Raw genomic sequence first — 15,051 nt, forward strand, 5'->3', positions numbered from 1 at the left:
CTTTTCAAATTGGCTTCTTTTACTTAGACATCTGCTCTTAAGGTTCCTCCATATCTTTTCATGGATCGATAGCTCCTTTCTTTCTTGAACTGAATAATATTCCATTGTCTGAATGTACATTTATCCATTCACCTACTGAAGGACATCTTAGTTGCTTCCAAGTTTTAGCAATTGTGAACAAAGCTGCTATAAACATCCATGTACAGGCTTTTGTGTGGACATAATTTTTCAACTCCTTTGAGTAATTATCAAGGAGTACAATTCCTGGGTTGTATGGTAATATTATGTTGTTTTGTAAGAAACTGCCAAACTGTCTTCCAAAGTGGCTGTACCATTTTGCATTCCCACCAGCAGTGAGAGTTCCTGTTTCTCTACATCCTCACCTGCATTTAGTGTTCTCAGTGTTTCAAATTTTGGCCATTCTAATAGTTGTTTAGTGGTACCTCATTGTTGCTTTAATTTGTATTTCTCTGGTGACATATGATGTGAAATATCTTTTCAGATGCTTATTTGCCATCTGTATATCTTCTTTGAAGTTTTTAATTTTAATGAAGTCCAGCTTATCAACAATTTCTTTCATGGATTGTGCCTTAGGTGTTACATCTAAAAAGTTGTCACCATACCCAAGTTCGTTTAGTCTTTTACTATGTTATCTTCTAGGAGTTTTATAGTTTTGCATTTTACATTTAGATCTGTGATCTACTTTGAGTTAATTTTTGTGAAGGGTATAAGGTCCGTGTCTAGATGCATTTTTTTGCATGTGGATGTCCAGGTGTTGCAGCACCGTTTATTGAAAAGACTATCTTTGCTCCATAGTATTGTCTCTACTCCTTTGTCAAAGATCAGTTGACAGGGCTGGCCTGGTGGCATAACAGTTAAGTGTGTCCTTCGCTGCAGCGGCCCGGGTTTCGGATCCTGGGTGCGCACTGACGCACCACTTGTCAAGCCATGCTGTGGTGGCATCCCATATAAAGTGGAGGAAGATGGGCATGGATGTTAGCCCAGGGCCAGTCTTCCTCAGCAAAAAGAGGAGGATTGGCGACAGATGTTAGCTCAGGGCTAATCTTCCTCACCAAAAAAAAAAAAAAAATCAGTTGACTCTTTTTATAGGCATACCTGGGAGATATTGTGGGTTCAGTTCCAGACCATTTCAATAAAGCTAATATCACAATAAAGCCAGTCACGAATTTGCATATGAAAGTTATATTTATACTATACTGTAGTCTGTTAAGTGTGCAATAGCATTATGTCTAAAAAAACAATATACATACCTTAATTAAGAAATGCTTTATTGCTAAAAACGCTAACCATCATTGACGTGAGCCTTTAGCTAGTCTTCTTGCTCGTGGAGAGTCTTGTAAAAAACACAGTGTCAGGGGCTGGCTCAGTGGCATAGTGGTTAAGTTCATGTGCTCTGCTTTGGCGGCCTGGGGTTTGCAGGTTTGGATCCTGGGCGCGGACCTACACACTGCTCTTCAAGCCATGCTGTGGCGGCGTCCCACATAGAAAATAGAGGAAGATGGGTACAGTTGTTAGCTCAGGGACCATCTTCCTCACCAAGAAAAAAAAAAAGAAAGAAAAAAAAAACAGTATCAGCAAAGTACAATAAAGCAAAGTGCAATATAACGAGGTATACCTATATGTGGTCCATTTCTGTGCTCTCTGTGCTATTCTGTTGATTTATTTGTCTGTTCTTTTGCCGATATCACACTGTCTTGATTATTGTAGCTTTATAATAAGCCTTGAAGTTGGGTAGTGTCAGTCCTCCCATTTTGCTCTTCTTTAATATTGTGTTGGCTATTCTGGTTCTTTTGCGTCTCCGTATAAACTTTAGAACCAATATGTTAATACCACAAAATAACTTGCTGAGATTTTGACTGGGATTGCATTGAATCTATAGATCAAGTTGGGAAATACTGACATCTTGATAATATTGAGTCTTCTATCCATGAACAGAATATCTCTCCATTTATTTAGTTTTTTCATTTCGTTCATCAGAGTTTTTAGTTTTACTCATATAAATCTTGTACATATTTTGTTAGATTTATACCAATTTTATGTTTTGGGGTGCTGATGTAAATAATATTGTGTGGTTAATTTCAAATTCCACTTGTCCATTGCTGGTATACAGGAAAGTGATTGACTTGCATGTATTAACCTTGTACTCTGCAACCTTGCTGTAATTGCTTATTAGTTCCAGGAGTTCTTTTGGTCCATTCTTTCATATTTTCTACATAGATGATCATGTCATCTGCAAATAAAGACAGTTTTATTTCTTTCTTCACAATCTGTATATCTTTTATTTCCTTTTTCTTGTCTTAATAGCTGGTACTTCCAGCATCATGTTGATGATCATTGCCATTTTTTGTCCTCCTTTCTGTGAGGTCTATGTTAAAACTTTCTCCATTATATTTGTTCTGCAGCTCACCAAAGCTCATCGACAAGGACACATGGTGAAAGTAGATTGGCTGGACAGATTGACATTTAGAGAAATAGAAATGATAAATGAGGTGAGTTGTATCCTTCTTTTTTATTTCAGAATATTTTCTCCAGATTTCTAAATCAAGAATTTTTTAGAAGTATTGTTTGTTGCCAGTTATCTCACGAATGTGGGAATGTTGAGGATAACCTGTAGTTGTGAGTTCTATGTTAATAAGTGGGACACTTGGGATATCTGCCGTTCTTATGTTTTAATGTTATGCCAAACCATGAAGTAGGTAGTGAATATTGTAAGTGTGCTAAATATCATATAAGTGAAGCCTGTGTTAAGCTTGATGCCTCACTTGTGTTTTCTCTCTCTCTTCATATGGCTGCTTATGTTCAAATTCAAATCAGTATTGGATAAATCTATCAACACAATGCTATCTCTTCACTTCAGTTACCTTAAGTCATCATTAACAATTCCTCTCCCTAATTAAGATACTACGTGCCTTATGTTCTACATGTAGGACTCTGCACACTTAATAAAGTTACATGGTTCAAGTAATGTATTTGTTTCTTGATCTTGTGTATTGGTCAAGAATATGTTTAATTAAAAGATGGCTTCAATGCAACTCTTTCCAAAAGTTGGAACAAAATTTTTTTTTCTTTTTTGTATATTTGTACTGAAATACTAGATGTTTGGCCTAACATTCTATGTCTAGAGAGTGGAAATAACAATTATATTAATCATATTAGGAGAGAGGAATATCAATTTTGTGATATGCTTAGCTTATAGTGATCTCCACAGGACACAACTAACAATTTATATTCTCTGAACAGTTTTCAGCAGGTGGAAAGAGAGAGATTTTTAATTTTACAGTGAACGCTTATGAAAGTTAAATTCTAGCATTGTTTATTTTTTAAAAACAAATTAATGGTGTTAATAACATTTATATTCAGTATGAACACTGGGCATCTTTTCTAAATTTATTCATAATGCACTTTCATATACTGAAACTGAAAGAAAAGTTTACTATTTTGAATTTTTGTGGTAGTCACACACCAAAAACAAAAAAAGTTTAATGAAAATGCTTAACTTATATAGAAAATGTAATGTTAGGGCTTACTTTGCTCAGCCTTTCTCATCCTCCCTACCCCCACTCTTTAAAAGATAGGAGACCATTACCATTACCATAAACGACTATAGTATGCTTCATTAGGCTGAACAATTTAAGTGACCTCTTTACACCTTTATGATTTTATACATACAGACTTAAAGCCATTTTAAAAACTGTTTTGGGTCAAGACTAATCACTCTTTAGAAAAACTTCATTTTATTTTCACTTTATTATTAACATAGTATTTGCTTTGTTTTAAGAGGACACATTTATACACACAATCAACATTTTTTTATGTTGGGGAAGAAGTAACTATTCCCCAGTAAACTTATAGTATATTGATAAAAATTTACAAATGACTGCAAGTCATCTTCAGACCATTTATAAATTGTGAAAAACTTGTAAAATTTGTATTTATTAAGCTCAAATGGACTCTGTCCTTAGTTACATACTTCTACTTTTGTTTTTTGTGATACTTATCTTAATTCCTATAGTTAGATTAGTTGTATCGTTTAAAGGTGAACTGTTCTTTGCTTAAAATTCTTAGAAGTACAAAACATCTTTATTTTTGAAATAAAATAGTTCTTATGCAAATGTATATAAAATACCTTCAAGATTTTATATAATAAAATCTAAACTACTGTATAAACCAAAAATGTCATTAAGTTTGAGGAGGGAGTTATAAGTGAATAGTAGACACTACTGGATAAAATAGTAGTGCTGTATGTAATAAAATAGCAGTACTGTATAAAATAGTTCATTTATAATAATGAAATAAAAATTTGTTACATTTTAAGCTATACTTGATAGATTTATGTATTATCTAATGGGGATACACAATGATCCTTTAGAAGAATGTTGAAGATGATCATTTTTCATAAAAATCTTTTTTTTCTTTTGTTAGAGTGAAAAACGAAGTTCTAATTTCATGTACTTGATGGTTGAGTTTCGATGTGTCAAGAGTGATGATAAGGAATATGGCATTGTTTATTATGAAAAGGTATTTGCCTTGGAACTGTTTATAGTCTCTAAAGTAGAGGGGAGGGGAAACATTAAAAACAATTACTGTTGTTCCTGCTGCGATGAATTATGTGGTTGCAGGATAGCAGCAGACAGCTGTCAGCAGCAGCTGTTTATGTGTACACAAATCAAATCATAGCTACAACAAGATTACAAAAGCCGATCATTCATGTAATGTAGTTCTGGGTTACAGAATTAAATAAATGTGGAAGAGATTAAAACCTTTTTGATTAATTGTTCTGCACATTGGCAAGTAGGACATTAAAGCAATAGCTTTGTTAACAATTAGTATTCATTTGAAAAATAAAAAGAGGGAATCATATTTTTTAAGTGGTAAGATATTGAAAGTTAAGTGTATGTTTGTTATTTGAGTATATGATGTGTTGGAATGTATATGTAACCTTAATATAAATATGCTTATGAAAGTCTTCATAAATGTGCATTTATTTATATAATATGTGCAGAATTAAGAAAACCAGTGTTATCAGTAGGCTGAGTGATAACAAGTATGCAGTTATGGATTAGCTCTGATCTGTTCATTATACAAAAGAAAGTAGTTAGTTGTATATTTCATATTTAGCTACTTGAAAAATATCTGTGCCTTAAATGCTTGCTTAAGGGTCTTCATTTAAGTACTACAGAAATAATTGTATATGTATTTCCAAACCACATAAACCAAGTACGTTCTATTACTGTGGAAATACTTAGACAAATTTTTAAATCAGTGTGAATGAGGACAGACTTTGATACATGGCATAATAGCATAATATTTCTTCTAGCATATAGCTAAGCTTATATGCAGTATATTTGTTCATTAGAAGCAGCACTGTTAAATTACCTTTTCACTTCAGTGTTATTTATTAAAGCTGTCATGAGTGATTTTTTGAAATACATATATTTTTATAGCTATAAATTACTATTTGCAAGATGTTTTCAAAATCGATGTTTAGGATTTGTATAGTTAATTCATAATCATTTTTCTGGTATTTTTCAAGTTAATACTCATATTTTTTCCCTTTGGCTTGTACCTCTTCCCTTTAGTAAAAGTTTAGGAAAAGCTAACTTGTCTCAGCTTTTTATTTTATACATGAAACTCCTTGGGAAAAAAAGAAGATAGGAAGATAGACTATTTAGATTATTTATTAATTCATTAGAAAAACTATGTTAAAAAGAAGGGGAAATGCAGGTGAGTGAAATTATTTTGTCACCAACACATTTTAATAAAATCACATTTTACATTTTATAGTATATATAATTTCATTAAAAGCAATATTTCCTGCCCATATGGAGTTTATATTGCAAACACATGCTAATGGAGATGGTACTTTCAAGTATTGGAGATCTTTTGAAAGACAGCTTTGATAATAGATGAAATAACAGAATAGAAATTAGAAGAATTTCAAGTATTTTTGAAAAGGTTCTTGACCCCTTTCTACTGCTTCTTGAAAATTGCCCATAAATTAATGCCTGTCTACCTACCCTGTCATATTTCCACTTAGCGTAAAGATTGCTGGGCCAGTGTATTGAATCTAATGGAAATAGACTTTCTTGTCACCTGTCTTTTGTGACAGATAGCCTTAGTGAAGATTACTTGTCACAGTTGGGCTGATAAATGTGTTTTCTGATGTTGTGACTGAGAACCAGCCTGTTAAACAAGGGCTATGGGGAATTTGTGGTTTTCTGTAAGACTCAATTACTGAACCAAAGTCAAGTCACAATACTTCTCCTCTTTCAGTCTTTCCTGAGTTTGTTGCACGTATCTAAAATTGAAAATGTACTAGCATTTGGAAATTGACAGGAAAACTTGATCCTAGGTGTACAATTGTGAGGAAATGAATTTTAACCTTAATTAGTTTGCCTTTTCCAGTGTGTATGCAGTGACATTTATTATGCTGAATTACCTTTCTTGCTTGAATTGGATAAAAATAAAAGCTAACATTCTTCAAAAATGATAATACCAACAAAATAAGACAGTTTTATTTCTTAAGAATTGATGGATTGATGCTTGGTATTCAAGTTTGCATTGTGTTGAGTAGGTGTCCCCTGAGAAGCAATGCTGTTGAGTCTCTAGTTGTGTGTAAATTTGAGTAACATTAACCCCACACATAAAATTCTACTTCTCTGAACGGAACTCAATTGTGTTAATTTGAAAAGTTACCAACATCTGCTTAGTAGTTTTTGCAAATGATGCAACACATCCATTGTGTCGTATTTTAATTATACTCTGTGGTTTCTTGTTTTAAGTTTGAAAATTAGGACATATTATTTTTGACCTTCTGTCACTATAAACAAAGTTAAAAAAAAATTCAACAATCTACCAATTTCCAGACCTCATATCTCTAAAAACAGTAATACAAATTTTTATTGTCAGATTTTATTTTTCTCAAAATATTTTATCAGCAACAAAAGATAAAAAATGGATATGTATTTTAAAATATAGTTGAAAGAAGATGATTTTTTTAAAGAGAGGAATGATGTTCATTAAATAGAATTAAAATACATTGGAGTGTACATCATCATGTATTGTTCCTTACTATTGATTAAATTTTATATATTTATTTTTCTAACCTAATACGATGTAATCCAGGATGGTGATGAGTCATCTCCAATTTTAACAAGCTTTGAGATAGTGAAAGTTCCTGACCCTCAGATGTCTATGGTGAGTTATTGTCAAATTTCTTATGAAAGTGCTTTTCTCCAGAGTGATTATTACTTAGATCTACATCATACACTTTCTTTTTAAAAAGTGTATCTGTAACTACCTAAAAAGTATATATCTGTAACCACCTCATAAATCCACTTTAGCTGTCTGGAATTGGGTTCAGAGGGAATTTTTACAAGAAATATTAACACCTAAAAATAAAATCAGGATAGTACAGTGTTGGGGAACCATTTTATTTGAATTATTGAAAGAACTAGAAAATGTAGTCTTGAAGTGAGGACTTGGGGAAACAGGTTTTTTAAAGATTGTCATTGTATAGAAGGGGAATTTGTTTGTACCAGGAGGTAACACTAGGATCAGTGGATGAAAATTCTAGGAAGACTGATTTTGTTGGAAAAAATGGAAGATTGTTGTCACTACTATAACTATTCAATTTGGATGATGGTGACTTGGATGATTTTGAGATACCTACCTACTGAATTTTTGAGAAGATAGCTCTCTCAGGGATGCGAAAGAGGAAGAATTCTTACTTACCAACAGAGGTTTAATTAGATGACTTTAGATTTAGAAAGTTCCAGGCAAAAAATCCTTTTAGCAGCACAATAGCTACTGTGATATTCACATGTATAACTCATTTACATCACTTTGAACCATTTTATTCTTATTTTATAGATTTCTAATTAGGTTAGTTACCTCCCTAATTAGACCAAAGTAGATTAAAAGTAGCACATTGGAAGATGAAAACATGATGACCAAGGTAAATACAGGTCATTAAAGCAGGAAGTAATGGCTGATGGCCTAACATCCAAGGAAGAGATGGGGGGGGAAAGAGAATAAAAAGATCACTTGGGAATCTTTTAGAAACAAACATCCTAAATACTTCCATAGTCCCTATGCATAGCATGATGAAATTGAGTTAATATATCTACAGTTGACACTGAGTTCTCATTATAAAATCAAATTATATTTTGCTTTCTGGATATTTGCAACATACGAATGGACGTACTTCATGGTTACCTTCAAAATGGCCTAGAGTAAACAAGTTTTGTCATACTGGGACCATAGATGTCACTTTTGTGTAACTCCCACCAAATTGTCAGGTAGATGAGATATCTGTATATTTAGTGTGTTCTTTTCTAAACAAAATGCTCATCAACAATTACAGTTTTAACATTATGGATGCTGTAATTTAAAAAAACAAAAAGGAACTAGGACCTCTGATAAATTTTAGTTTTAAATGCAGCAAGCAAGCATAAAACAAAAGATTTTAAAAAAGCAAACTACCCTCCTCACCCCCTATGTTCAGAAATTCAGTTCAGTTTGTAGCCACAATTATTTACTAAATAGAGGAATATATTTTAATAAAGAAACTTTGAGTGCCACTGAGCTGGTATACCAATGTATCAGACAATAAAACAGACTGTAAAACTTCTATAATTACAAGTGTATTACTAGCATACATACATATACAAATTGACTGGTAGAATAGAATAAAAAGCCCAGAAATAGATCCAAGTACATATGGAAGTTAGTATATGATAAAGGTGGCACTTCATCCCTGGAACATAGTGCTAGGGAACTGATTAGCTATTTGAAAAAGATAAAATTAAATCAGATCCATACCTAACACCATACGTAAAGAAAAACGCCAAATGGATCAGGGATTTTAAGGTAAAGATATGAAACATTACTAGTACTTTACTCTCAGTATAGGGAAAGACTTTCTAAGGATGACTCAAAATCCAGAGGCAGTAAAAGAAATGATTGATAAATTTGACTACATTAAAAAAATGGCATGGCAAAAACGCCATAACAGAGTCAGTCAAAAGACGATTGACAAACTGGGAGAAACTATTTGTGACCTACATCTCAAAGGGCTGAATATCTAATATATAAAGACTCTTAAACACTAAGGAACAAAGGACCAAAAACCTAATTGACAAGTAGGAGAAAGACATGAACAGATAATTCACACATGCAAAAGTAAATAAAAAGTCTCATAAGCAGTATGTTCAAAACCAAGGATTTTGGTCATAGGTAAAATAGTCAACACCAAATATGTGTGTTCAAGCCTTACAGTCATTGTCCCTGCCTCAGTTACTACTGGCAGTTGAACTGCTAAGATGATAGTACTGTGCTATCACAAGGTCACTAGTAGTTCACAGGAAGAGGGAAAGCTTTAGTTTGGATTGTGAGGGAAGATTTTAGAGTGAAGGTGATATTTGAGTGGATAGAGGATATAAGTATGTGGAGAATGAGGGGTAGATGTTTTAAGAACCTGGAATGGCATATGCATATTATGGCACTAGTGAAGCATAAGGCATGCTTAGTTTCCCTATCTCAAAATGGTGATATATTTGTAAGAGATAAATAGGAGATTAAAGTAACAAGAATAAAATGTTAAGTACAGTCATGTGCCTCATAATGATGTTTCAGTCAATGATGGACCACATGTACAATGGTGATCCCATGAGATTAGTACCATATAGCCTAGGTGTATGGTAGGCTACCCCATCTAGGTTTGTGTAAGTACACTCTATGATGTTCACACAATGACGAAATTGCTTTACACCGCATTTCTCAGAACGTGTCCCCATCCGTAAGCAATGCATGACTTTACTCTAAAATGGTCTTAAGTAACTATTTACTTTCCTATTTCTAACTTGCTATTGAAACTTCCTTTGCTGAAGTTTACACTGTTGATTAATATTTTTAAATAATTTATAGGAGAATTTAGTTGAGAGTAAACACCACAAGCTTGCCCGGAGTTTGAGAAGTGGACCGTCTGACCACGATCTCAAACCTAATGCTGCTACAAGAGATCAACTAAATGTAAGAGAATTCATAAAATATTAATATAAAACTAAATGGGTATTTTGGTTGCAACTGATATGATGCCACTTCGCTTAAAAGTGATTTAGATGCATGTTTTTTCCAGGTTAATGAACCCTATATAATTTTATCAGTTTCACACTTGTGTAGTTTTATTATCGTTTTGGGGCTTTCAGTAAATATATTAGCCCTGTAGACAGAGCTACAAATAGTAGCATATACTTTCATGATATGACTTTCTTAGAAGCTGACCCTAAGGTACACTGCCTGCGAGAGGACTTGATGTACACACATGCTTTGGTGTGTACGTTAACGAGAGAAATGTTTATTGTTTGTTTGTTTTTTTCCTTTTTGTGTGTGGGGGAGGAGGCTTTTATTATTTTGGTTTGTTTTGTTTTTGGTTGAATTAGATTAGCTCTGTAGTTATATACTTTTCTTTGGAGTGTGACTTTTTCATCTCGTCTTTTTCTCCCCCTTACACTCTGATAATTAATCCTTTTGAACTGATAAGTACAGCAAATTTAAGTCTTACTCAGCTGCGTGTACATTCTCCTTGCTTCTATAATGGTTCTATTATAGAAATATTTAAGTAAATGAAAAAGAAATGTATAGCAAGAATATATTTGACAAAAGTAGTTCTTTTTTTTCTTCCTTGTAGATTATTGTGAGCTATCCACCAACCAAGCAACTTACATATGAAGAACAAGATCTTGTTTGGAAGTTTAGATACTATCTTACTAATCAAGAAAAAGTGAGTTTCTTGAATATTTTCATATATCAAATTTATCTATAAACTTTGTTGCTAATAAACAAGATAAGGTAAAACTTTCATGGAAATATAGAGTTATTGTCAAATTAAAAAAAGTTATAGAACAATATATATGATACTCCATTTTTTAAAAATTACAAAAATGTAGACACAAAGACACATGTGCCAGTTTGTTGATGCATAGACAGTGTCGGAATGGGTTAAGTCGGAGAGACTTGGGTTCAGTTTCAGGCACTATAACTTATTCTCCCTAGGTAAGGTGAGGCAAATTGCTTTGAAGCTTGGTTTCCTCATTATTCTAATGATGACAACCCTCCTTCACAGGTGAGATAATACAGGTGAATAAACTGGCCGAGTACCTGGTATATGGTAGGTGCAGAGTAAATGTTGATTCACTTCTATCTTCATTTTTCTTACCTCTTTGAACCTAGGTGACTAGCAAAATAATCGTTAAAAGAAATGTAGGATTCTGGAGGAGATATGGCTAGAGAGTATGAGAAATGTAATTTGAAATGTGTAAACTGAGTTGGTGGAGAGGCATCCAGCTCAGCATGCAAGATAGAGGCTAGGTCAGAAGTAGACATTTGCTTTCCATAATGAAACATGTAGGAGGTAAAGTTCTGGAGAAAGAAAGTTGTGAGGAAGTAGTGAGCACTGGATTTGTGTCTGGAGGCTTGGCTTTGAGTCTTGCTGTTGCCACTAAGAAGCTTTTTGACTGCAGGCAAATTATCTCACCTGTCTAAGCTTTAGTTTCCTCATATTTAGTAGGAGTGATTAAATGATAGTGAGCTTTATGTCTCTTCTAGTTCTTAAAATAGTCTGCAAATTCTTAGAACATAGGTTCAAGGACTAACCTTTAAGGTATAGTAAAAATAACCAGCATCTATTAAACAGCCACTGTGTGCCATGGATCTTTTAAATCCCACAACAACCCCATAATGTAGGTATTATTGTTACTGTTCTACAAATGAGAAGACTTGAGTCTTAGAGATTAAGGAACCTTTGCAGAATCACAAAGCTTATAAATGCTGCCTCTTGTTATGCTCACATTTGTGAATTAGAAGAGAAGGTAGTCAGTGAAGCCACAGAAGAGAGGATTATAGAGAAAATATTCACATCATTATGCACATGCTTCAGCAGGAATTCTGAAATGCATTGGGGGCAAAACAGAGAAGCATCAGGAAAATTAATATCTGCCAGAAAGCTATGATATGATTATGTGAGAATGAATGAATATGTTTTACAATCTTATGAGATGGTCTTTTAGCTACTTTAACTTGTTTTTCTGAAACAAACGTATTTCCTTTAGTTTCTAAAGTAGAGATAAAAATCCAGTTGCAGCTCATCTTAACTCTTCAACTTTTCCTCTTTATCTTTAATTCTTTGTAGATGAATCATATTCATTCTCCTTTATATCCATAACAAAAATGAGAGAAGGATTTTAAATTTACTATAGCTTTGAGTGTGATTTTCTTCATCACTGCAAAAAAGGAATTATTCATCAATAGAAACACAGGTTTGTGATTTTGTGTTTTATAAAAAGATCAAGTTAGTACATGATACTTGTTAAATGAAGAATAACCTTGGTCACAGAAATTGCGTCTTGAATGCAGCACGGTGTTGTCTAAAATATACGTCAAGATATTGAATTAAACCTGTTAGAATGTATAGGTTCAGGAAGCAAAGAATAGATTTACAGAGCAGAACTGCCTAGATAGAAAGGCTTGCAAGAAAAATTGTTTGTTTAAACAAGTAGTCACTTCCCACTGAAATTCAATTACTTCTAGATATGTGCAAAAGAAATAAAATGCTCAAGTGATATAAAGTGTGTGCCAAGTTTCATTTAACTAGTTGATTTCAAGTTTTCGAAAGGTAGGTGATGAAACTTCAATTCTCAGGACATATTATAGGATTCTGATGATCACTAGAGTAGAGTGAACAATATTTTTTAATGTTGAAGAAGCACTTTTCAGTAAACCAAATATATGTTGGCCTTGAAGTGACCAGAGGAATTATTTACACAGGCACATTTGTATCTTTGTAGTAATTTAAAATGGGTTTTGTAGAAAACAAATACTCCTGTACCCGTGTCCCTTAATTTATTTACTACAAAGAAATTTTTTCAGTGTCGGTTTCTCAGGAACTGTGATTTAGGTTATTTGGCATTTGGGCCCCGAGGCTGAAAAGATTTTCTAGAGAGAAAGCAGTGCTCAGAAAACAAATTGGTGGAAACCGGTTCTTACAAATTTATACTTCTTATTTGTTTTTTAATTAAATTGCATCTTTCCACCTGTTTTTTCCCTAAATGACCTGTCTTAAGTATTTTGGATGAAAACCCTCTAGTCTGGACTTGATGTTACACCTAAAAAGTTCACAGTAATAACTTTTTCCAACAAAACTAGTTAAATTTATGAAGTATTTTTAAATTTGTGGTCCATAGCATGTAGGAAATGACTCATTTTTGTGGAACACAAAATCTGATTATTGTAACTTTTCAACACTAGCTTTTACCATGGTAAATGGCCTTCCTTCTTGTAAAAATGTTAATTAAAAGTAACTTATATTAACTTAATGCCTTTCCATTGTGTTTGGGGGGAAAAAAGCAGTAGGAAGAGTCATATATGGTAAGGGGAATAGTGATGCACTGAATGTCCTTACGAGGCTGCTTCTGAAGTAGCTGCTGAGACAGTGACATCAGAACAGTAATCATATTTGTGCCTCTTGACAAGAAGTTGATGGTGAACCATAGCAGAAATGCATTCAGTTCAGCAAGCATTTGTTATCAACTACTGGCATAGCATTATCCAAGACTCTGGGCTTTGAGATGTCATTTCTCTGTCTTCATATAAATTTAAAACTGTTTTAGGAAAGGATATTTATACACAATCAAAATGGAGACATATAGGATAGTAATTGATTAAGGATTACTCTCAGTAAACATTTAGGTAATTACTATGAGTAATAGAAGTGTGGGGTAGAACAAGATGAGTATGCTATGATATGAAGGCGGATTCACAGAGCAAAGATTGGTATTAAAGTTTGAGTAAGCTTTAATGGTATTTTTTATTTGATGATCATTTTTCATGGGGAGGGATAGCATGAGTAAGGCAAAGTGTTAGGTTCAGAGACAGAAGAGTTTGTAGAATGGTTATGAAGTAGAAAAGATGGAGTCAGTTTATGATGTGCCTTGAATTCTATGCTTGGGAGTTGGATTTCACTGGCAATAAGAAACCATTAAAGCAACAGAATGTGTCTTAACAGGTGATGTTTTAAGATGAACCAGGGTGGATTGAAGCAGAACTGAGAATGAAACAAGAGACATAATTATGAGGCTCATGTACTGATCTTGAGAGCGCTATTGGAGGGCAAAGGAAGGAGAGAAGAATGTATAAATGATTTGGAGACAACTCCCAGGATTAGGCCTGAGTGCTTAAAATAAGGAAATGTGGCAAGTGGAAGGAGCAGGGTGAGGAGATATTTTCATTTTGAATGTTTTGAATTGAAAGTATTAGAGGAACAACTGTGACATTGTGATATAGTAAGAAATACATTTTCGGTCTTTGTCCCTGGTTCCTGGCACAGAGTTTCTAAAACCCTAGAAATTTCCTGAGTACTAGGAATGAGAGGAATGTCTTTTGTTATTCACAGTAAGTACCTTTCAACCTTACCTGAGTTTATGCTAATGAGGTGAAATTTGGAGGATGGGGCTGACTGCCAGAGAAACCAGCCATGTGATTGGAGAGTTGGAACTTTCAACCCCACCCTCTGACCTTCTGGAAAGGGGTTAGGGATTGAGTTAAGTGCCACTGGCCAGTAATTTAATGAATCCTGCCTATTTAATGGAACCTTCATAAAAACCTGTAATGATGAGGTTCCTAGAGCATCTGGGTTGGTGAATACATCTATGTGACAGGATAGTGGCAGACCCCAAACTGTATGGGGACAGAAGCTCTTGTGCTTGGGATCCTTCCAGACCTTGCCCGATGTACCTCTTCACCTGCTTATTCATTTGTATCCTTTATAATAAACCAGGAATAATAAGCAAAGTATTTCTCTGAGTTCTGTTAGCCATTATAGCAAATGATCAAACCTGAGAAGGGTGTTGTGGAAACCTCTGATTTGTAGCCAAGTCAGACAGAAGTGTGGGCAACCTGGGGACCCGGCATTTGCAAGTGGCATCTGAAATGGGAAGCAGTCTTGTGAGACTGACCCCTTAACCTATGGAATTT

The 15,051-nt window shown here is 33.9% G+C and overlaps 1 protein-coding gene across 3 annotated transcripts in view; it reads left to right on the forward strand.

Annotated features, from left to right (window-relative positions):
- Window positions 1-15,051, forward strand: part of PIK3C3 (phosphatidylinositol 3-kinase catalytic subunit type 3) — a 153,045-nt gene that overhangs the window by 36,839 nt on the left and 101,155 nt on the right. For all 3 annotated transcript variants that reach the window (XR_015554316.1, XM_004422483.3, XM_087439166.1), the window contains exons 5-9: window positions 2,424-2,510; window positions 4,444-4,539; window positions 7,147-7,218; window positions 9,949-10,053; window positions 10,712-10,804. Coding sequence is in view for 2 of the 3 variants with exons in the window: in XM_004422483.3 (XP_004422540.1) it covers window positions 2,424-2,510; window positions 4,444-4,539; window positions 7,147-7,218; window positions 9,949-10,053; window positions 10,712-10,804 (453 nt within the window). In the remaining variant the exon portion in view is untranslated. The remainder of the gene's footprint in view (window positions 1-2,423; window positions 2,511-4,443; window positions 4,540-7,146; window positions 7,219-9,948; window positions 10,054-10,711; window positions 10,805-15,051) is intronic.

This window comes from Ceratotherium simum, chromosome 14 (genome assembly GCF_057802395.1).
Source record: "Ceratotherium simum simum isolate JZ-2026a chromosome 14, ASM5780239v1, whole genome shotgun sequence".
Taxonomy (NCBI): Eukaryota; Metazoa; Chordata; class Mammalia; order Perissodactyla; family Rhinocerotidae; genus Ceratotherium; species Ceratotherium simum.